The following is a 24,385-nucleotide window of genomic DNA, read 5'->3' on the forward strand; positions in this document are numbered from 1 at the left end:
GTCCTGGCAGCACAGTGCCACATGGCTAATTTGCATACATAATTAGTCATGTGCTCAGCTACAATCTCAAAACAAGCATTAAAAGGAGTCGCCCCCCGTGACAAAATAATAATAACAAAAGACTTCATACTCTTTACAAGGCATTTCAGAATTCTTCATTGAAGAAAAAAATCACATAGCCTGTTAGAGAGACAGCAATAATTAAGAGACATGGCTCACATTTCAAGGTGCACCTCCCAGCATGCACAAGAGCACATATTATGGGATGTTCAAAAAGCGAAAGAGATGCACATGTACTACAGTAGTCATTTCCGCATAGAGAAATATTTGTCTGTAATAACTAAGAGTCAGTAGTGTCCTGAATTAATAAGAAGTGTGCGTTAATGACCAGAGGTGGGTTCATTTGTGTTTTACTTGTATTCTATGTTTGTTATACATTAAGATGCAAAGTTGTCTAAAGTGTCCTGTTTAGCGTTTATATGTTGGGAATGTGCCTTAGTGTTATTTACATGCAGCAATATTATTTAATAATAGTTTATGGTATTACATCAATGTACTTTACTATAAATTTGTTGATACTGTTTACTGATAAACATTACTGATTTGGATTTCATACTGCTGTAAAGCTAGTGCTAAATTTGAGTAATACTGACATCTAATGGACTTTATGTAATCCATATTACTAACCGAGAATGGTAAACCGGATATGGACGCAGGGACCTGCCCCAGAGTGAAACGGGAGAGACTATGAACGTGCGCAAGCGCCACAAAAAGCCCCCGCGCCCCAGAGCGAAACGGGAGAGACTACGAACCGTCTGACATGCCGCAAACCAGGCAGGCACGACACAGCTCAACTAACGCGCGATCCACCGAGAACGAAGAAGTTACGGCTTAAAAACGAAACAGCTCCATTAATGTAAATAAGAAATGAGGCCACGCGCCCATAGGCAACGACAAACGGGACAGACTACGGTGTCCACAAAGGTTCACAAATCAAACCCGAGATAGTACGGAAAGCAAATGAGCTCCACTAACATAAATAAGAAATGAGGCAATGCGCCCATAATCAACGACAAACGGGACAGACTACGGTGTCAACAATGGTTCACAAATCAAGCCCGAGATAGTACGGAAAGCGAATTGTAGTAAACAGCGCGATCCACCGAGAACGCAGGAATGACGGCTCAAAAATGAAACAGCTCAACTAACGCGCGATCCACAGAGAACGAAGAAGTTACGGCTTAAAAGCGAAACAGCTCCACTAACGTAAATAAGAAATGAGGCAACACGCCCACAGGCAACGACACCGCCACACAAAAAAGAGGAGTCAGCCCCCCGCACCAGAGTAAAACGGGACAAACTACGGAGTCCACAAAGGGTCACACATCAAGCACGAGATATTACGGAAAGCGAATTGTGTTACGGAAATCGGCAGATACTATGAAAGGAGCATTCGCCTACAACGCGCATCTGAAATAAACGTACACACTACACAGCATAATCCACGCACTTCTAAAAAACCGCAAGCAAACACCCGACATCATACATAAACAACAAAAAAACGGACTACACTACATATTTGGATCACATTACAGTAATACAATATTAACAGTACAACCACAAATAACACAGGCGCAACACCTGATGGGTAATAAGAATAAACGAACGCTCCGTATTAAACGTACGTCATCCGAACACGTACAAACTATACAGCATAGGTGAATCTCATTACAGTGATGCATTATTAACAGTACAACCACAGAAGACGCTCCATATTAACAGTAAGTGCGATCATCCATATTACTTACCCATATTACTAACGGTAAAGAACAGACAAGTAATGAAGTCACGATCACGGGTGCAAAACGATATGGCTCAAGTAACGGAACTACAAAGGATGAGCCTGCATGTAAAAAAACAATAAACGTAGGCACCTACAACGCGCATCTGAAACCGCGGAAGCAAAACTGTCTCGGCTCCAAAAACGAAAAGCTCAACTAACACAGCTACAGAAACGAGCCCAAATGGACAGATACAATGAACGTAGACGCATGCAACGCGCGTCTCAAACTGCGGAAGCGAAGCAGGCACGAGTTCAAAAGGAAAGAGCTCGAGTGACACAGATACCAAAACGGGACCAACGGGAAAAAATCAATGAACGCAGACGCCTACAACACACGTCTGAAATGCCGCAAAACAAGCAGGCACGACTCCAAAAAGAAAGAGCTCGACTGACCGAGATACAAAAACGGGCCCGGCTCGATAAAAACAATGAACGCCGGCGCCTACAACGCGCTTTTCAAACAACACAACCAAAGGAATTACAGCTCCAAAACAAAACATCCCAAATACTGGACATACAACAACGCGCCTCTCAAACAGCACAGGCAAAAGATAAATGTAGAAGACAGGAACGACAAACACCCGCTAAACAATTCCGCCAATTGGCTAACAACGCGTTCTATAATGAGTCCACTATTAATGAAAATTCATTGGGATTAATGAATGTCATTTGCCATCATTGTCATTCACTTAACTGAAGAAACAACTGGCAATACAACTAATGAGTTTACACGTTGTTGTCAAAAGGGTCAGGTTAGACTGCCTCCTTTACATGAATATCCTGAATATCTACGGAAGCTTCTAACTAACAATGTACCCGAAAGTAAAAACTTTATGAACTGCATTAGATCCTACAATGGTTCATTTTCTTTTGCATCTACCGGAGTAAATATCAGGCCACCAGCTGGCAATGGCCCATACTGCTTTCGCATATGTGGACAAATATTACATCGCATTGGAACAGTGCACCCTGAAACAATAAATAATCCATACCAGGGAAAACTCATTTAAGGACAAGACACCATCTTTACTACAAATGATGTGTATAAAGAAATATTCCAATAAATCTTTACAATGTGCCATACTATACGTTCTTTACTTCCTATATGCATCATCTACACCTTCACACTACACTATATCTCATAACATACATCAAGCTGTTTTGAGATTCCCAACACCAGGGGTTGGCGAGCGAAGCAAGCAGGGGGCGGAGCCCCCTAGTTTACCAATAAGTTTTATATATCTCTCTATTATATAAAACAAATCCTTGGACTAGACGAGGCTTTTTGGAAGATTTTTTCAAGTCCCGCGAGATAAGAGTCCTGCTCTCCTCTCCACCATTTTCAACCACGCACACAGCCCTCTCACCTCTCGTTTGTATGAATGCTTTTGACAGACACAGTTCCTTGCTCTTTCAGCTCTTATAAATTTTAACGTTTTCCTCACTTTAAGTTTCCAATTAAAGAAGATGTATTATGTCCAAATGTTATTGAAGAATTTCATCACGTAGGGTTATCAACAGTAAAAATGAGTACACGGGCAATCCTAGTACCAAGAAACGATGAAGTCAAACGAATTAACACGAAAGTTGTCAATCGGTTACACAGCAAATTGGTTAAATGCGTATCAATAGACTATGCTGAAACAGTTGGTTGTGATCATGTGGAAGATGAAAACATCAACTTACAATATCATGGGCAGTTATACGTTGCGCTGTCCAAAATTGAAAGAATCAAAATTCAATGCAATATTGACGAAAATGTCATACTTATGAATTAATTTGTTAGCTGGGTACTATTTATTCATAATTTTGAAATGGATTTCATTAACCTTGTTTGGTAGAAAAAATTCTATGGCAGAAAACTGACAAAATTTAAAATTTATATCCAAAGCCATCAGAGAAATGTGGTGTGCGTCTGATGTGGCACAGTGACAGGCTGGGCACCTGCTGTTGTCATTTGTCATTAGCTTATCATTTAAGCTGTTGGTTTAGGAGGAGTACACACACATTTAACTGAATATAATGGAGAAGGCTTGCTCCTTAGAAATAACTTATTTCTTATTGCTGCAATTAGAAATACAATGCCCCTTCATTGTATTTTTTTTCTTGACCCTACTGTATGCCCGGTGGTAACCAGCCTTCCAAGTGGCTGAACAGATGCCAGTGTACCCGAATTCTGAAACACAACTGGATGTACTTTTTTTTTCTGCTTTTAAGATTCCCAATTCAGGATGATGTGCAGTTCATGTTAGATTTGTTATTTCTACAGGTAAGACTACTGAGGCTTTCAGTTTCAGAAGTAATTTGTGCACAATTCCTGTAAAGCCTCCCCATATTTATTACTTGAATACTGTACTGTATGCTTGTTCACTCTGTCCAGTAACTAACACTGGCTTTTTAATTTTAGACAGGAAAGTCTCAGAGTGTGAATCCTCACAAACACAGAGACTGAGGTGCATCAGTCCCAACAGTCACTAAACAGGGATGTTGTTCCGTTTTGCAAAATAACATTTATTTTCTTAATTTACTGTGCTTTGTTGTTGGATTTTGAAAGAACCAAGACTTAATTTTAAATTAAAACAAAACTAAGGCAGGAGAGAAAAACAAAGATGTTTTCATGTAAGTAATGACACCTGAGCACATCACATTAGAAGTTCAGATATACAGAGATGGTAACACAATGTCTATTGTATGCGTAATGTAAAAGAAAACAAATGATGCTAAATATAATGACAATTAAGTTGGGGTTCTTTCAAAATCCAACAAAAAACCACAGCAATTATTATTATTAGTTGGACTTTACTCTAAGCAGAACTTATCTGTTGTGATGGTTTACTTTGGTAATAATTCATCTGCAGGTGTACCAAGGAAGGAGGCAGAACAAGAAGCAAGGGTACAATTTATTAATGTTTGAACTCCGTGATTGAATATCTACTGTGTTCATGTTTTTAACAGTTACAGTGAAGTAGAAGAGTCTGGCCGTGTTATGGGGCAGCAGTTAAAGAAGAAGGAAGGACAGATGTTTGCCCTCTTGAAGTAGTGGCTGGTCCTCCTGCCCACACTTCTAGAATCGTCCATCTCAACCTCTTCTCTGACCTGCTGTGCCTTTGCCAAGTGATCACCAGGTATTGGCCTACTTTGGTTTTTTTTCTTCTGAAAACTGTCTCAGTCTCATTACACTGGCTGCCTGTCTCACATAAAATTGATTTCAAGGTTCTATTAAATAATTAGAAGGCTTTGAGTATTTTAGACCCTGCTTGTATTTTGGAGGGTCTGCTCCCAACGTTTCTTTTCTCAAACGTTGCTTTGCTTTATATTCTAAGATCAACCATAAAAACCGGCAGCTTTCTGTACTCATGCAACAAAATCTGGAATGCTTTCTCAATTGAGATGTGCCAGGCTACAAATGTCGATCATTTCAAAATTTCTAATTTGTTTTTTTTTTAATTACTTGCATTGGTTGTAATAGATTAGAAATGGTACTGTGTACAGTTTGTAAGATCTGCACTGGGCAGTAACTTATGCTGTGTTTCTCTGTTGTCTTTTTCCAGTTTATTGCAATGGTGCCCCCCTGCATCTCCACTCTCTGTTACATCAACTCAAACTGCCTGTGATGCCAGAGAGAAGAAAAGTTCACAAGACGTCTTGAAATGGATTTGTGATTGGACTGAGACGGCCACAACTATGTATGCTGGGATGTGCAGAGGGGGCTGTGCAGGCTTTGGCTTGGGACCCCCACAGGTTTATTATCTCCGGCAACCTTGAAAGCTGCAAGTTTGTCTTTGTCCCTGGCCATTTGACCATGCAGTGTATTTATTATAAAGGACAAGGACCCATCTATTTGCTTCTTATTTACTTTTATAATACCCTCAATTTTCTTAGTAACTGTTGTAAGAAGACACTATATAGCACCCAACCCGACACAGATTGGACACGGGAGGCACATGTAAAATAAATAAACTGTTTATTTTTCTTTTCCTGTGGGCGCACGTCTTCCCCGTGTCCCACAGGCAATACACAGTCCCAACCACAGCACACAATGAAACACAAAAGCACTTCTCTTTCCTCTTGGCACCACCACTCCTCCTCAGCAAGCTCCTCCCACCCAACTCTGGCAGCTGAGTGGTGGTTGCTGGCTCTTTTTATAGTTCACTCAGAAGTACTCCAGGTGCTTGATCACCGAGTTCTGGCTGCACTTCCGGGTGTGATGAATATGCTGCCCACACGGGAACAGGAGTCCCAAACGTAGCACCCCCCGGCGGTGCTTGCGGGACCCAACAGGGCTGTACCCAACTCCAATTCTCAGGGAGTCCTGTGGGAACCTGAGGCCCTGCTCCACCCAAGGGGGGCAGCCATCTAGTGTCCAGGGGGAGGTATTGCAGTGTCCAGGGCTGTTCCCCCTGAATATAGTGTGCAGGGGCGTCCCGGCTGGGCATGGACGCCAGCCGCCTAACACACTATATATTTTTGTAGAGCAATTTGAGCTACACTTGTAAGCAAATGTGATGTAGAAATATTATTAGTGAACAAATGTTAAGGGACAGATCAAGAAAAATGTCAGTTTAAATAGAACACATTTTTTATGGAATATTGCTGGATAATAACTCATTGACTCTGAGTAGTATCTTGTTCATAAAGCTAAAGTGGCATTTTTCCTTTTTTGACAAATTTAATGATTCACTTTTGCTGTGTTCAAAACCTGGGCTAACATTTTTTTTAATACCAAGGTATAAAAATCTGCAAATATGTTTGTGTTCCCTTTCCCTAATAGTTTTTAACACCTCTCCATTGTTGGCCATTTTCATTGTGTGTGTGTGTAATTTTTTTTTTTTTTGACAAACATTGTTCACGGATATTTCACTTTTGTTATTTTTAAACATACCATTTATTTATTTAATAAAAAATGTTTGAAAAAGTGTATTGTATTTCCTTTTTTAAAGTTATAAAAATGAACTGGCTCTGTATCAATATGGGTGAATAAAACCATTCACATGAGATGAATCTGCACACAAACAATGGTGTGTTATGTTGATTAAACTTGTAAGAAAGAAGGTCACTGCACTTTGTTCACATGGTGTTAATCATAAACTGAACTAATTCTGCTCAGTTACTGCAGAATATATTGTTTTACAGCTGTTAAATTCAGTTCAGTTTATTGTCTGTTATTGTTTATTTTATTTTACAGAGACACCTTGAAACAACATTAAAAACACATTACTAAGAACAAATGTATTACAAATATGAACTACAGCAACAAGCACTTACTGTAAAAAAATTGAAGTGATAACAGCTCACTCACTTAAGTCTGTGTATGTAAAGTTAAACTTCTTTGTAAGATTAATAGCGTTGGAATAAATAAGGATTTGAACCGGTGGCTGTATACTCATGATTCCTTCAGCATCTGACCTGATTGCACAACTGAGAACGAATTAAAAAATTTTAACAAGTGGACTGTCACTAAGGGGGACAGTCAGCACAGAGCAATGCAACACAGTGTTAATTCTTTTTTGTTGAAAAAGGACCATTTATTTCTATAAAACTGGTTGGCAACATTAGGTTTTGTAAATCTTGTAGCTGATGTTCATTTACCAGGAGAAAATAATCAGAAGAAATTTTCTCTTGAAATCTCAAAGAAGTTATCTGCAGTCTGGGATATTAGAAGCGTATCACGTAGCTGTTCTGCAAATGTTGCACTGGTCCACGGTGGTAAAGCTGGAGCAGAGTCTAAAGATAAAACTCTCAGTTTACCAGTTGATCTACATCCCTGTCCTCATCTATGGTCATGAGTTGTTGATGACTACAAGAATCAGATCATGAGTACAAGCAGCAGAACTGAAGCTTCTTCACAGTGCTGCTGGGCTGACACTCCATGACAGGGTGAGAAGCTCAACAAATCATGGAGAACCTTGGAATTGAGTTGCTGCTCTTCCAGATTGAGACAAACCAGTTGAGGTGGTTTGGGCACATCATAAGGATGCCCCCCCTGGTGACTCCCAAGGCAGGTCCCACTAGGTGGACACTAGGGATTGTATGTGTCGGCTGGTTTGCGAATTCCCATAGGAAGAACTGGAATCTGTAGCTGTGGACAGGGAACTCTGGGCTGATCAACTTGGTCTGCTACCACCATGACACTCACCAGGAAAACCGGATAAGAAAATGAGGTGGGACAAGACTTTATTTTTCAAGAACATGAGGCCACTCATACTGTACACTCCTTATCTTAGCCTGGCTACAGAATGGCCTGAGTGAGGGATTTTATTAATGTTACAGCTTACAAAATGACATGTGACTATGAAACACTGGACTATTTTCTACTTCTCTGAGCACTTTTTGCCATTTTCTTTTTGTTGCTTTGGGTGCAACAAACAGCAGTTCATCTATCTGTTAGTCGCATTCTTAAATAAAAGTTGTGGGGAGGTGAAGCCTACACCAGAACTTAAGTGTACTGCTGAGGAACGAGCAGGTGGTTGTTTTATGGAGCTAACTGGAAGAAGCACATTAAAAACATAAAATTAAAACACATAGAAATACACCTAGCTACCAAATCATAACAAAGCGAAATCGAGAAACCAGGCAAAGACGTCAAATCAAAGGAAACGCACGAGAAGCACAACTGCAAAGAATTGTTTTTGAGGTTATATCCAAAGACTGGATAACAAAAGGAGCCCCCAGCCGACCTTTTATCCTGTCGTAAGAATTACCCAACCCAAAAGGCCACACCCCTAGAAACGTGGGATGGTGTCGATAGAAGGACCTATCAATACTGGTCAAACATTAGAATTTACAAAATAAAATTTACCTAATCATTACTGTAAGCAGCTCTGGACAGGACATCGCCAAGCAAGCACAATTATGAATGTAATAAATTTAATACAAGGAATTTCAGTCTCTACAACAATCTTGCTTGCATTAATTAATTAATGAGAAACTTCACATTCTTCCTTTATGTTACAGCAGCCTAGTAATAAACATGTTCAAAATACATATGAAAATAATAAACAAGACACACAACACGGAGTCACATGGCACAAACGCACCTGAGAACTTCCCGAAACTCCTTCAGCTGGTTATCGGGTACCTCGGTCCTTATGGCTTCCAGCCACTCCGGCATGATGCACTCCCACACTGGCTGACTGATCACGTTGTATGGAATCAAGCACAAGATGCGGTTTAGGCCTTCCTTCAACTGCGTCACCGTGTTACAGGACTTGTCCCAGTAGCCGCCAACCTGGTGAGGGGGTGGGGGAAAGGTCACGTTAGCATGCACCCTGACATATGTGTTTTTGCACAAACATTAGGAAGAGAACTATAGACACGTGGTGGACAGGAGGACTTTAGTGACCTTCAAAACTGGAGCTGATGTTATTTTGGTTGACTTAAGTGGACAGGACTGGCAAGCTTTGTTGGGCCGAATAGCCTGTTCTCAACTAAATTTTTCCAATGTTCTATTGTCGTATCTCCATAGGGAATTCAACTGAACACTGAAAATCCACTTTTAACAAAGTATTTAATACCTATGAAGAACCAAGACATTGTTATGACATAAAACAAACTATCTGTGGAATGTCATTGGCAAATCTATTATAAAATGGACAAACATCATATTTCATACTTTTGGAAAACCAAATATTTTTGCATCAACGTATATTCTAGATATTTGGAATGGAATCACAATCATGGAAGAACAATAGCTCTTGTGCCTGACAATCATGTCACTATTAGGTGGATGAAGAAGACCCGATCATTGTGCCTTTAGGTGACCTGGACCAGTTCTGTTGGTTAGGCAGTCCTGTAGTCTAAATGAGGAGAAATGCAGCCAGGGGAACACACAATGTGAGGAACCAATAATAATTCACTTGTCTTGGAGAATAATATCTTCATGTTTTGAAACTGCAGACTGCTTATAATTATTTTCCTCAAACGAACCAAGATAAACTATAAAGGAATTTATAGGTCATTTAAGAGAATCACATCCAAAGGCAATTTACATTGAAAGCATACTGTCTTTTGGACTAATAATTTGTGACGCAAATACATTTGCACATTTTTTTCTGTATTGTACGAGTAATTTATCATTTGAATGCATCCGTTTTGTTATCCGAGGATTACATGGTGCTTTTAATTTATAATGGCCAGTCAGTTTTATAACTTAATGGCAAAAAGAATAGAAATAGTAAGAGATTGTACTGGTAATGCACAGGATCAAAGGTTTTGGGCAAAGTCATCCATCAACTGGACAGCTAGCCAAATCTGTGTGTCTAATGTCACATGTTCCAGAGGCCATGTGTGATTTTTGATATAAATAACGTCCATCCGAGGAACCGAGTGCAATGACATAGAAAATGATGTCAGAGTCTGAGACACATCAGAAACAGAAAGTGACCATTTCAAAAGTGACCATTTCACCTGGATGTCACATGACTGATGAATCAAAAGGCCACCCAGTAAATGCTTACCTTGACATTTTCAGTTTATGCTATCGGATTTATTTTCTGTTATACCTTCTTCTATTGGTATTTTTATATTTTAATAAATACCGCATTGCTTTTATATTTCTACTCTTTGTCGTTATATCTCAATTGATTAATAGAATAAATTAATATTATGGGACCTGGTGCAAGGGGAGGTCACCATTTGCTCATCCCTCGATGGGAAGAACAAGTGCGGTAGAAGTAAGTGGTATACAACCAAAAGGAGTATGAGCCTTCATGTGTCTCAGGGAAGTTCTGTGAGCAGGTAATTTTAAACATAGGAACAGCAGAAGAAGCAAAGTCAAACAAACGTGCTGGGTTTGGAACCAAGATCTTTAATTTCATAAAGATTGCTTGAGGTACTTTTTGTGTCTAGCTCATATTGTTTTTAGTTTTTCCCACTCTAGTGAGCGTTAGGACGTACGTGGTTTTGGAAATCTGAGTGTTCATAAAAATAAATGCTGTGAGACGAAGGCCAAGGATGTTTTTATTGATTTGTTTAGTTAATAAGTTTAGTCCACCCCAATTAACTCTTGCCCAGGCACAGCGAGCATGTGAAAGTGGGCGCCAGCTTAATGAAATGGTCAGTTAGTATTGGTTGCAGGCTAGTTAGCATACAATTGTGAGGGTTAGCATAGGAAGGAGAGAGCAAAAGGTTCTGTTGAAAAGGTTTAGTTACACAGAGAGAGAGGGTTTTTTTAATATTTATAAATCACTTTATCACTCACATGGAGTTGAGACCAAAGTGCAATACAAGGACAATAACCAATAAATATAAAAAATAATGACAGAAAAAAATACAAAAATTAACACAATGCAAGGGAGGACAATCAACTGTCGAGGTAATTTAAAAGCCAAACAGTAAAAAATCAGCTTTGAGATGAGATTTAAAAATCAATAAGGATGGATTCATCCTAATATTTAAAGGTAGCTCATTCCAGAATTTCGGAGCCAGGACAAAAAACACCTGGTCACCACTCAGTTTTAGTCTGGCCCTTTGTGTTCTCAGCAAGATCAGGTTGGTGGATCTCCGAGACCTAACAGGAATGTAGGGGCTAATCAAGTCATATAAATAGCCAGGGGCCAGACCTTTTAAAATTTTAAAAGTAATTGTAAGAATCTTAAAATGAATCCTATACTTTATAGGAAGCCAGCGCAATGCCTTAAGTATTGGGGTAATATGATCATGCTTTTTAGACCCAGTTAAAAGACGGGCAGCAGCATTCTCGACCATTTGGAGGCAGGAGAGGCCTGAGTAACCCCAAAATAAAGAGCATTACAATAGTCAAGGCATGATGAAATAAAAGCATGTATGACTTTCTCAAAATCCTCAAAAGACAAAATAAGCCTTTACCTTGGACAGGATTCTCAGCTGGAAGAAACTAGACTTAATAACCAAATTAATTTGGCCACCCATTTTAAAATCCTCATCCATGATTACTCCCAAGCTCTTAACACACATCTTCATGAAAGGCTGCAATGGGCCAAGACTACAAAAAGGAACATCGAAAGTCCCACTTGGATGAAATATAAGAACCTCTGTTTTATTCTCATTAAAATTTAAGAAACTTATGGCCATCCATGCTTTAATGTCCTCCAAACAATCTAACAACAATTTTACCTGATCATTATTTTTGTGATTTAAAGGCAAGTACATTTGGGTATCGTCAGCATAGCAGTGGAAAGAAATACCATGCTTTTTTAAAATGGACCCTAAAGGGACACTATATAAAGAAAACAGGATAGGGCCCAAAATTGAAACCTGAGGAATGCCACGGACAAATGGTGCTGAAGACAACATACAATTGATGATGGTAACAGAAAAACTTCTATTACACAGGCCAACATAATGCTCCAAATGTGAGTTTTGGAAGAAGGATGGAGGAGTTTCAGAGAGTGTGAAGATGGAACAGGCAGCATTGGCTATACTGATAAACTAAAGAGAGTGCAAGACCAAGAGCTGAGTGTAGGTTCTGGCTTGTGGCTATGATCCTGTTTGCTGAACAGTGGAGCAGAAGTGACAGAAAAAGAGAGACCACAGGAATAAGAAGATGGAGGGTGGTGAGATGCAATGGCATCAGGGCCCTGGGAGCTGGGGTGACTGATAGAGGTGGCAGTACAGATCAGTGGTGACCAATTGATTGTTGGAAAGTGGCGGGCTGCATCAGGGAGACTCCCAGCGATCCTGACAAGGACAGACAGAGTGAACAAAAGAAACCAAAAGATTTTACTTCTCCACCTTTTGGCATTTTAACATCTTTATTTGGATTCTCTATTTACTGAACACCTAAAGACCCTGATTTGCTTTAAGGCACGATTTTAAGAGACTTATTTATTTAAATACACACACTTTTTGCATTTGAATTCTCTGTTTTTAAATCAACTGATAATTCTCTGATCTTCAAGTCTTGTTTATGTGCCTCAACTGCTCAGGTCCATCCTCGGCCATGACTATCGATGATCTGGAATTGCCAGTACAGGGCATCACAATGAGAAAAGAAAGCCAATCAGTATTTAATCCAAACGGAAATGCAGTGTACATTGGAAAATGAATGACACTGACTTTTAAATTTTAGTTATTGTTAAAATATTCAGCATTTTAGAGAACTTGTTATCTAAATGTCACAAACGATCCTTTCAGAGGAGCTTGTGCATTATTTAGATATACTGAGACTTCCCGGCACCTTGTATCTCAACACTATGTAAATTGTATGATAAAAGAAGTTTTATGAAATAAAGACACATTAATATGCTGAGTTTGTAAATTAATGTATCAATGATCTCTCAAATAAAGCTCACCTCAAAGTCTTTCCATACGAGCACTCACCATCTAAACTTCCATATGCTCTATATTCAGACCATTACGCTACAGATGAGAAAAAAAGTCAAAAAGTCGAAAAAGAGAATTGAGGCTGGGAATCTAGTGAACTGTTCCTGAAGCCAAAACGAGTGCAAAAAATCAAAGTCAAAAATACTTGACTTTGAAGAGCAAAGAGACATTTGACAAAAAGGGTTTTGAATCCATAAACCTGGACAGGAGGTTTCCCATTTCATTATGTCCTTAAAGAAACGTCTCAGCCTTTCAACATAGGATGTAGCCATAATGACAGGAAGCCAAAATGGTGGTGACTAATGCACCAAATAAATTAACAAAAGCAAGAGAAGACTTCTAATCAAAAAACTAATGCTATAATCAGAATCAGAAACCACCAAATCCCGCCAGTTGAATACAAGAACCCGTAGAAAAATGTCAAGAAACTTACAAGTCATTTTAGTACCTAACTCCCTAACTCCTTCATAGCACATACATTTCTCACCCGAGCAAACTCAGCCGGCTTGGGCAGCAGGCACATGACCATCACGTCAAAGCGGACATCGCACACCGTCTTCAACCACTTGGTAACAAACTGAGGCTTCAGCTTCTCCACCAGGCTGCCAACTTCATCATCCATCATGTACGCCGTAGAATGGAACCACTGGAAAACCATACTGACCAGCCTGGCCAGGCTCTCCGTTGGTGTGTTCTCACTCGGCGTGCACAGGCTCACCTACATCCATCAGAGTGAGAAAATGGTCAGCAGGAATATTCAAGACATCTGATCAACATCCTTACATACTCTGCATATCCACTGCTTATCCAGATAGCTGCACTTGGATTAAGAAGGTCAAACAGTGAAAGGTGTTCAGTTTTGCCTAGCTTAGAAAAGCACTCGATGATGTTTAACACAAATAAAGTTGGATATAGAAATACAATAAACTTATTTTTTCAAGATAATAATATTAATATACATCAATGAACAGCATTTTTGTTGATTGTTTTTCCTTTGCTATGCATGATATCTGTTATGGCAGCACTGGGTAGGCGACCATCCAAGACAGGGTTCAGGTCAGTGGCTGACACACAGAGTGTTGCAGTAGTTCAGCCATCACAAGACCAAAGCCTGGACCAGGAGTTGTGCTTCATAAGCATTCAGATATTGTCCAGTTTTGCAGATGTTGCATAGAGTGATTCTGTAAGATTGATAGACAGTTGCAGCATGGTCAGTGAAGGACAGCACCCCAAGGTTAGGTACAGAGTTTGTGGATGTTAGCAGTAATGGGCCAAGGTGAACACAGAAGGGGTGATCATGCCAGTCTCAAGAACCTATCAAAGGCATCATCAGTTAGACAGACAACCAAAGAAGGCTTCTTAGACATACTGACAGAGTCAGAAATTTAGTCTACCAGCAAGGAGGTACAGAAAGAGCTTGAGCTGAGATTTGGTACCATAAGATGGGGTGTTGAATAGACAAATGGGCTGGGATAACAAGGAGGTCCACTTTTGCCTGGATCTGATGAAGATGGTGCTCCTTCATCCAGGTTGCAAAATCAGTGAGACATGAAGAGATTCTAGAGGATACTATGTGGTCCTCTGGAGGGACCAACTGCCGCAAGCAATCATTGGCATAGCAATGATATGAGAAACCATGGGACTGGATGATAGGACCTAGTGAGAAGGTATGCAGAGACAGAAAAGGACAGGACCCAGCACCAATCCTTTGGGGGAAACCTGTGTTTGCCTGGTTCACCCTTCACATCTTCCCTCACCAGGACAAACAGTAGGATCAGCTCAGGAGGTAGAACTCAAACCACCTGAGGGCAGTTCCAGTGATGCTGAGGTCAGAGAAGTTGACAAGGAGCATCTGATGATTGATTGTGTTGAAGGTGGAGGAGAAATCTAGAATGATAAGGACCGATAACATGTTGGTAGCTATACCCAGCCAAAAAGGAATGACAACAGTGAGTTGAGCCTCTGTGGAAGCCTGACTACACTGGCATGGGGTCAGATTTCCCCTTATAGACAATTGAATTTTTCCTGATACCTAAATCATTTTTTGTAATGAGTAACATTCGTCTTTATCAGATCTCACCAGAAACCAAATTCCAAACTGGCTAAGGAGACGCTGGTCATGCTGGTCATCATCCTTATTGTCAAAATCAGTGTTGTCCAGCGAATGATGAGACGAGGACAGGCCCATCTGCCGACGGCGATTCAGCTCATACTCTCTCTGTTCTGCATGGAACTCCGCTTCTTTGAGCAAACTACACAAGAAACACAAAGTGGAGATCATCACGATGAACAAAGCACTACACCTACACTTCCTACAGTATACCCACTTTTGCAGGCCAGTGTCACAGAGAGATCCCCTAGTGATGGGCATAAGGCAGAGATTCGGCCACCCTCTATGGTAATCAACTGTAAAGCAGCAGGCTGGTGAAAGGACTTTCCAGTGCAGAGCGTTCTGCTCACAGGGTGTAGATGACCACACAAGATGTAAGAGGAGAATCATATATCTAGCATGGCTGGAGAACTGCTAAGGGGGCCTGTAATGTGTCACTTAAGAGTGACATTTCCCTAGGCCATCAGGAGGCAGTATTGCCATAGACATTTGAGAGCAAACCATGAAAGGTATAAAAATTCTTATTTTGCATTAAATGATGAAGAAAAAGGTAAGAGTTTTTTTTGTGTCCACAGGATCACAATCACCGCCAATGATGACATCAGTCAGTCAGTCAGTCAATCATTGTCCAACCCGCTATATCCTAACACAGGGTCACGGGGGTCTGCTGGAGCCAATCCCATCCAACACATGGCGCAAGGCAGGAACAAATCCCAGGCAGGGTGCCAGCCCACCGCAGGGCACACACACACACACTAAGGACAATTTAGGATTGCCAATGCACCTAACCTGCATGTCTTTGGACTGTGGGAGGAAACCCACACAGACACAGGGAGAACATGCAAACTCCACGCAGGGAGGACCTGGAAAGCGAACCCAGGTCTCCTTACTGTAAGGCAGCAGTGCTACCACTGGATATGAAAATATAAATATGGTGGCAATTGCACACTGCCTTATCCTTTACTGTAATGGTTCTTAAACATTTTTTTCTCGTGACACAATTTTGCCTTTTTTCTGTCTTCAAGAATTGTCGCTGTCGTAGCGGAGCAAAGGTGTTTGTTTAAGCTGTCCGTGGCGATCAATCACAAAACAATCCGCATACCGTACTCCACACTTTAATATTGAGTACTACAGTGAATCACGTCATTGCGTGACCCAAAATCAGACAACACATGATTGGTCTCAACCCACAGTTTAAGAACCTACGCCTTGGTGGATACAACATCTTCTGAAAAAACTTGGCAGAGGTTAGTTGATTTCCCAAGTAGGCCCTAGCGGTAGAATTCTTATTTTGCTTTGTTTGACCTTCATGCTTGCCTTATCCTTTCAATTCTGATTTCATTAAGCTATATTCAGATGGGATTAGCTTTAAACCAGAAGATGAAGTAAAGCAATTCTTACCGGAGGACCCCTGTAATTTAGACCTGTCTAAATAGCTCACATCTGTAACTTTTGATAGACTCAGTAAAGATTATGGAGCTTTTCACTGTCTATAAAAAGTCTGTAGTCCCGTCCGAATCGATGTCAGTAAAATTCTGTTTTTCGTGGAAAAAACAGAGGCAGCTGAAGAACTCGTCCACAACCTGCAACTCACATTAGACCACTTCAAACTAAATGCAGGTCATTTACTTCTGTTCCATGTATTCAATGCATTCTCTACAGCTCATCCCATCTCTGGATGATAGGGCAGAGTGAGAAGGTGTGTAGAGACCGAAGAGGACAGAACCCAGGACCCAGCCATCACAAGTCTAAATTACTTCTCACAAGAAGGACATTTCCCGCAAAACTCTTTAAATATGCCCTTCCAAACTTAATGGTTTCACATAATTTGTTTAAATAGAGTTTGGGAACAGTTGTCACCCCGAAACAAAATGAGGCAGAGAGCTTCAGCCCTGCTCGAGTTGCTGACCTTCATTACCCTGGTTGCCACCATAATTCTTTCCTTGTTATGGGGAGGAGCAACAATTTTGTAGCTACAGCGTGTGCGGCTGTTTCGAGGTGATGACACTGCATGTCATTTTTCTAGACATACCTTATCTTGTGTGAGCCCATGGTAAAGACTACTGACACTGTATGGTAACAGTGACTTTACAGAAATATGTCCTGAAAGACATTTATTAATACTTATTATTTATCTATTTATTTTCTATTCATTTACCTCTTACTTATTTTTTGATTATAGTATGGTATAGTTCTTTACCTATTTTGCACTCGTTCTGTGTTTATGTATATGTTACACTGTGGTGGTCCTGTTATTTAGTGTCATTGTATACTGCAGTATGGTGTATAAATGGTATGACAATACTCGTCAGTTTGTCCCGCCTGACTTGGGCTCAAGTTGCTACCCTGCCTGATGGTGCTTAGTGATGTGATCTGGACTTTTTAAAAATATTTTCTCAATCTTTTTTCTCAGCCTCTAAAAAAGTTTTGGGTGATTTTGGAGTAAAAGAATGTAGTATTTTTTTACATTTTGGATGTCTGTAAACTTTAAAATTTTGGTTTTATTTTGATTGCCACCATTTTTTGCTGTTTGGGATGTTGTGGTGCCAGGCTGTTGAGTGTGTGATGTGTGACATCATTATTGCAACGGTGTAAACCTCACTTTTCGGCTTTCTAGATTTTTGGATAAATTATAACAAAAAATAAATAAATTAGGCGGCACGGTGGCGCAGTGGGTAGCGCTGCTGCCTCGCAGTTGGGAGACCTGGGGACCTGGGTTCGATTCCCGGGTCCTCCCTGCGTGGAGTTTGCATGTTCTCCCCGTGTCTGCGTGGGTTTCCTCCGGGCCCTCCGGTTTCCTCCCACAGTCCAAAGACATGCAGGTTAGGTGGATTGGCGATTCTACATTGGCCCTAGTGTGTGCTTGGTGTGTGGGTGTGTTTGTGTGTGTCCTGCGGTGGGTTGGCACCCTGCCCAGGATTGTTTCCTGCCTTGTGCCCTGTGTTGGCTGGGATTGGCTCCAGCAGACCCCCGTGACCCTGTGTTCGGATTCAGCGGGTTGGAAAATGGATGGATGGATGGATAAATAAATTAATAAATAAAAGCTCAAGCGTTACCATCCATCCATTATCCAACTGCTATATCCTAACTACAGGGTCATGGGGGTCTGCTGGAACCAATCTCAGCCAACACGGGGCGCAAGACAGGAAACAACCCCGGGCAGGGCGCCAGCCCACTGCAGGGCACACACACACACACACCAGGGACAATTTAGAATCGCCAATTCTGCATGTCTTTGGACTGTGGGAGGAAACCGGCGTACCCGGAGAAAACCCACGCAGACACGGGGAGAACATGCAAACTCCACACAGGGAGGACCCGGGAAGCGAACCTGGGTCTACTAACTGCGAGGAAGCAGTGCTACCACTGTGCCGCCCCTCAAGTGTTACAAATCTCTGATTACAAATTTCTCTCAGTTCCTTGACTTAAATTTGTGTGTCATGTTTTGGCACAGGCTATATGAAATATTTCAGTTATCGACTCTCACCATGTTTCTCATTTATTTGATTCCTATCCTCCCAGCTACAACCTTGGCTTGTTATTAGTCTTACAACCCATCTTCTGATTCCATCTTTACCTTAAATTGCTGCCACTCTATGTAATCATTACACATACACCATGGGACCATACTGCCAAACATGAAAATATAATTTAAAATAAAGCATAAAAGCATGTTTACCTATGTAAGATGCACAGTAGTTACAGAATACTCTTCCTGCACTTTTGTTATATTTTCCAGGACTGGGCAGGATGATATAAAGTCACAACTAGACTTTGCGGTTTAAGGGATCTTTACATCTTTCTGCAGCCATCAGTTTTCCATCCACCTGTACTGAGTCCGCTTACTCCAATTTCAGACTCACAAGGAGCGATAGCAGACTCAAGCCATATTTAGGGCCAGGAGCACAGGAATGGCGGATAGCATCACCCTCATTTGTTCAGGTCCACAGAGAGTCATCAACCTAACATCAACCAGATCAATGAAGTAACCGTTTGTCATGGTCGCTTTCCAAGCATTTCACGTGAATATTGTCCCGTCACCTAGACATGTGGGTGGGTCTTAACTTCTGTCACACACACACATGCACACGCACACGCACACGCACACACACACACACACACACACAAGTGTAGAGAGAGCCATAAGGGAAACAAAGGGAGGAGATTAAAAAAGTGGCACCAGCATGAACCTCTCTGCCAGTTCCTGTCTTGTGGTAGAAGACCTCCTACAGGGAGAGAGACCTGATGTCACTGCTGGAGAATTGTCGGTAGCTCCGCCCCCATGTCTATGCAAAGAAATCGCTAATTGGTGTTCACATAAGAGCCAGCTACCAATGGTGTCAGACCTCTAGTTGGCAGCTAATCACCTGGCCTGAAAAGCAATAGTCACTAATTGTGCTGTATTATTCAGTTTTTTTTTAAATTTTTTTGGACATTAAATGGCGTATCCCACAGGAGCTCTGCCCTTCATGGTCTGCCAACCTCTTCATTTTTACAGTTCAAAGTCACATAATGAATTTGCCTCCAAACCCTTTCATCTTTCATTGCAGACAGATCAAGCGTCAGATGGCAGTCAGTACCATACCTGATGACGGCCTCCACCGTGCAGACCAGCTCCTCGGCTCCGCATTCCCGTGTGTTAATAGGAGGGGGCGACGTCTGGTAGAGGTGCGTCTCTGCTGAGGCACCCACATCACTGCTGTGGTGGTTCACGTGGCAGCGTTTACAGTAGCGCACGGGCCTGTTGCCATGATGTCCGCAGCAGCCGGCCGAGAAGCAAGTGACCACGGCCCTCCTGACATGTGAACTGCAGTTCTGCAATAAAAGACATCATGCCAAAGGCCAGTAAGTAACAATGATGCCATCTTGTACACTTTTATTTTAATCAGTTGAAGATAGTGATGATCACAGAAATGCATTAAAAAAAAAAAAGTGAAGTGGCATCTGCTGGAATGACAACCTACTTCAAGTAAACTGAATTTCTCGATTGGCTGTGCGGCAATAGATGTGCTGAAGGGTCCAAACCTGAACAGGATACTAGTCCACTCTGGGTAGTAACTCCTATGGTGGGTCTGCAAGCGTCATCACTAAATTCACAAAAAACTCACCACTGCTAGGCACATTTGAAATGAACCACTAGGAAGTGTGGGAGACAGGGTATAGGGCAATTCCTGACAGTGGACTGGCAGGTAGGGGACCACCCACAAAACAGAAGTAACATAACACAGGCATAGGCACAGTTACATAAATCACAAAGAATACTGCAAATCAGAAACGAAAGAAATAGAAGCACAAACTGTAGAAATAAATCAAAAAAGTACAACAAAAACCCAAAATAAGCATTTGAACCCCAGGCTAGCTGAGATATGACAAATCAAAGTCAAAAAATCAGAGCTATGTTTATCGCAGATAACTTAGGTTAATACTCAATGGCTTAAATATACCGTTGCACAAATGACATCAACAGTCACACACTCCCGGAGGATCATGGGATATGTTGTGTCAAGACACTCAAGCCTTGCGGGTTTGGCATAGGTTAAAAATTCGGGGAACAGCTTGAATGTAACACCTGCTTTAACCCGATTTCCGTGTTAAATAGACTTAAACCAGGGACTCTGATGCCACTTCTGTTCATAATTCCGCCACTTCTGCTTTAATAAAAACCGCCTGACCTGTAAGGACGGAATCAGTTCTGACCTGGAGCTTGTGAAGGTTGGATGTCTGCAAACACCTGCCATTTTTGCATCAACATGACGTTCGTAAAAAAGCGCCATTTTTGTCCAAAGGTTTCTTTTTCCCTCTGGACATTAAACAGGGTTCACTTTGGGGTGTCAGCTCTTTTTCTTATTTACAGTAGCAAAGGGGCATACTGAAGCTCATAAATGGCAGTTCCCTCAATTAAAAATAGAAATATGAAAGGCAATATAAACAGAATGGTATTGCATAATAAAAAATTTTTAAACAGAGAGACAAAAACAAAACGTCAAAAATGAATTCTCCGAGGTAGAACACTCCAGAATGAACGTAAACATTAACTCAAATGGCGACACGAAATGAATACAAAATTAGCAAAAAATGTCAATTATGACAGCTGAAACTAGGTGTCTGTGATATTAACAGACATACACAATATTATACACAATATGTTTGTGTATTTTAAATGTTTTCCACATGAGGATTCCATTTCTATGGTTTATTTTTAACCAACTTTAATAAAAAGGATAAACGTCTGTCTGTGTGTCTGTCCGGTTGCTTTGTCTAAGTCATTCAAACAGATGGTGCATCACAAACATTTGTAGTAAGGCATTTTATCAATACAAATAAGTATCTATGTGCCTGTCCTGTTGTAATGTCTCTGTCACTCCAACAGATAGCACATTGCAAACATTTGTAGTAATAAGATGCATTGCATTTATCATTCCAACAGTCGACAAGGGAGCCAATAATTGGTAAAAGATGCAATAAAAAACGTATGCCAATTTCACAAGACAATCAGCTAAGCAAAACAACTTGGAGGACGTGGATTCCTGCATTTGGGCAGACCAGACATAATGACAGCCAAATTTCTTCCAGGTAAATTTTACTTCAAGATGGTTCCAAAGTCTGCTCTGGAGATCCTGCCGTCAGTGTCAGTGCCAGTTGGTTTTGTCAAGTTCTGCGTTTAAACAGCTCTTTAATCCTGTCACACATGCGCACTTAGGGGACAGTCAAAAGGCTCAATCGCACGTGAAAGAACAAAAGAAAGACAGGATAAGACGAGGAACTAATGCTTTTCTTTCCTTAACTCCACAGAAAGACAACAGAATAAAACGGCCATACCGGTCATCATGTCCCGTTCCCACAAAAGACTCCTCGGCTGGCTCCATGGGGTCGCCGTGTTTCTGGACGGCCCCAATGACTACAGTCCATTAACCATACTCCTGACGTCATCTCCGGCCACTATGTTTGACGTTAGCTCCAGCCTCCCCTGCACCTCCTCCCCGTTAATTACACTTCCTTTTTTGTTTGTATATAAGAACCAGAGAAAGAACTTTAAATCATCAAATGTTTTGCTTTGATATTGACCCTTATTCTGTACTGGACGCTACACCCAGTATACGGGGAGAATCCATCCATCCATCCATTATCCAACCCGCTATATCCTAACTACAGGGTCATGGGGGTCTGCTGGAGCCAATCCCAGCCAACACAGGGCACAAGGCAGGAAACAAACCCTGGGCAGGGCGACGGGGAGAATCCCCAACTCTTAACCTGAGTTTCTGTGTGTTTATTCTTTCAAACAACATGATTTACAACATGATTTACTCACAAAGTCAGTAATAGAAATGATAAAATTCACTCTGACACATAATTTATTCTCTTTTGGACAAGATTGGTACTTGCAACAAATGGGGACTGCAATGGGCTGTCGGTTTGCACCTCACTATGCAAATCTTTTTATGGCAAAATTGGAGGAAGATTTCATGTCAATGTGCATCGTAAAACCAATGTTGTATCTCCGTTACATAGATGACATCTTCATAATCTGGACTGCCAGTGAGAAGGACCTCCTCCATTTTCATAATGAATAGAATTGTTTTCACCCCAACATAAAGCTGAAGTCAGCTTCCTTGACACCACCGTTCAACTGAAAGACAACACCCTTGTAACTTCTATTTTTCACAAACCGACAGACAGACGGACCTACCTGAAAGTGACAGTTTCCACCCCAAGCATATAAGGTGCTCCATTATTTTCAGCCAAGCAATACGGTACAATCGTATTTGTTCAGACCCGACAGACTGGGATCAACAACTGCAGGAGCTCAGACAAGATTTCATCAGACAAGGTTATACCCCCAAAACAACTGACACTCAAATAAGAAGAGCTACTGCCATACCCAAAGACAACCTTCTGGAATATAAAAACAAAGACAACAAGGATCGCATCCCCCTTGTTGTCACCTACAACCCACATCTTGAAACACTTCGAAAAATTATAAAAGAACTTCAGCCAATACCAAAACCAATGACCAAACACTGAAAAATGTATTTCCTGAACCTCCCCTCCTGGCATACAGACAACCACCAAACCTTCACCAACTAATTGTCCGAAGCTCCCTAAGTGAACCAACAGAAAATGGCACATCTCCCTGCCTACAGAAAAGATGCAAAACATGTGCCCACATCTATGATACAGACCGTATAGTTATACCACACTGCCGACTTGAACATCACATAAAGGGATCATTTTCCTGCAGATCATCTAATGTGGTCTACCTGATTTTCTGCATGAAATGTCCTGACACTGCACTCTATGTGGGAGAAACTGGACAAACACTCCGCCAGAGAATGAATTTCCACAGGTTCCAAATTAAACATGGCAACACAGATGTTCCTGTGGTGGCCCACTTCAACAGCCATGGACACTGTGAGAAGGACTTTAAAGTCACAGTGCTTATGGGCAACTTCAAACCACAGCAAGAGAGAAAAGAATGGGAAGTTAAACTCATGCTAAAATTTAATACTTTACAACATGGATTGAATAAAGACAAGAGTTTTATGGCCAGATATGAGGACTGTTTACATCTCTCAGAATGACAGACAGCCTGTCTACAGACCCACATTGTTTTGAAAAAACTCATTACAAACTTCAGAAGACTTTGTTGGACAGTTATCTTATCCAGAGATCTTGACAATACATTGTTCTTTTCTCTCCTGTTAAATTAACCCTAGCCTGAATGAATCTATGAATTTTTTACATTTAAAATTTCTCATTTAAATATTTACCAATGTTGTTTCTTGTCCTAGAGTGTGTATATAAACACAGGGAACTCCAGTTTCTGTATTACATCTTGCCTGAAGAAGGGGCCTGAGTTGCCTCGAAAGCTTGCATATTGTAATCTTTTTAGTTAGCCAATAAAAGGTGTCATTTTGCTTGGCTTTTCTCTACATTCATAATGGCTAACACGGTACAACACCCTAGTACTTCTTTCACAATCCAAACACTAATTTGCCACTGAGAAGACAACATGAACTTTCTAACTTATGTGGTGACTCTTTCCCTTTTCAAGGACAAGTCATCTAAAATGGCACAATTTCCCCCCAAAAAAGCCAGCAAAAGTCTGTATCCTGCTTTTTTGTGTTACAGGT

The 24,385-nt window shown here is 41.0% G+C and overlaps 1 protein-coding gene across 1 annotated transcript in view; it reads right to left on the reverse strand.

Moving 5' to 3' along the window:
* LOC114666589 (protein unc-79 homolog) overlaps positions 1–24,385 on the reverse strand; it is a 223,515-nt gene that overhangs the window by 115,869 nt on the left and 83,261 nt on the right. Inside the window, exons 12-15 of the mRNA XM_028821501.2 lie at positions 19,840–20,069; positions 15,225–15,396; positions 13,632–13,862; positions 8,881–9,071 (exon numbers count right to left, since the gene is read on the reverse strand). Of these exons, the coding sequence (XP_028677334.1) occupies positions 8,881–9,071; positions 13,632–13,862; positions 15,225–15,396; positions 19,840–20,069 (824 nt within the window). The remainder of the gene's footprint in view (positions 1–8,880; positions 9,072–13,631; positions 13,863–15,224; positions 15,397–19,839; positions 20,070–24,385) is intronic.

The sequence above is a fragment of the Erpetoichthys calabaricus genome, chromosome 16 (assembly GCF_900747795.2).
Source record: "Erpetoichthys calabaricus chromosome 16, fErpCal1.3, whole genome shotgun sequence".
Classification (NCBI taxonomy): domain Eukaryota; kingdom Metazoa; phylum Chordata; class Cladistia; order Polypteriformes; family Polypteridae; genus Erpetoichthys; species Erpetoichthys calabaricus.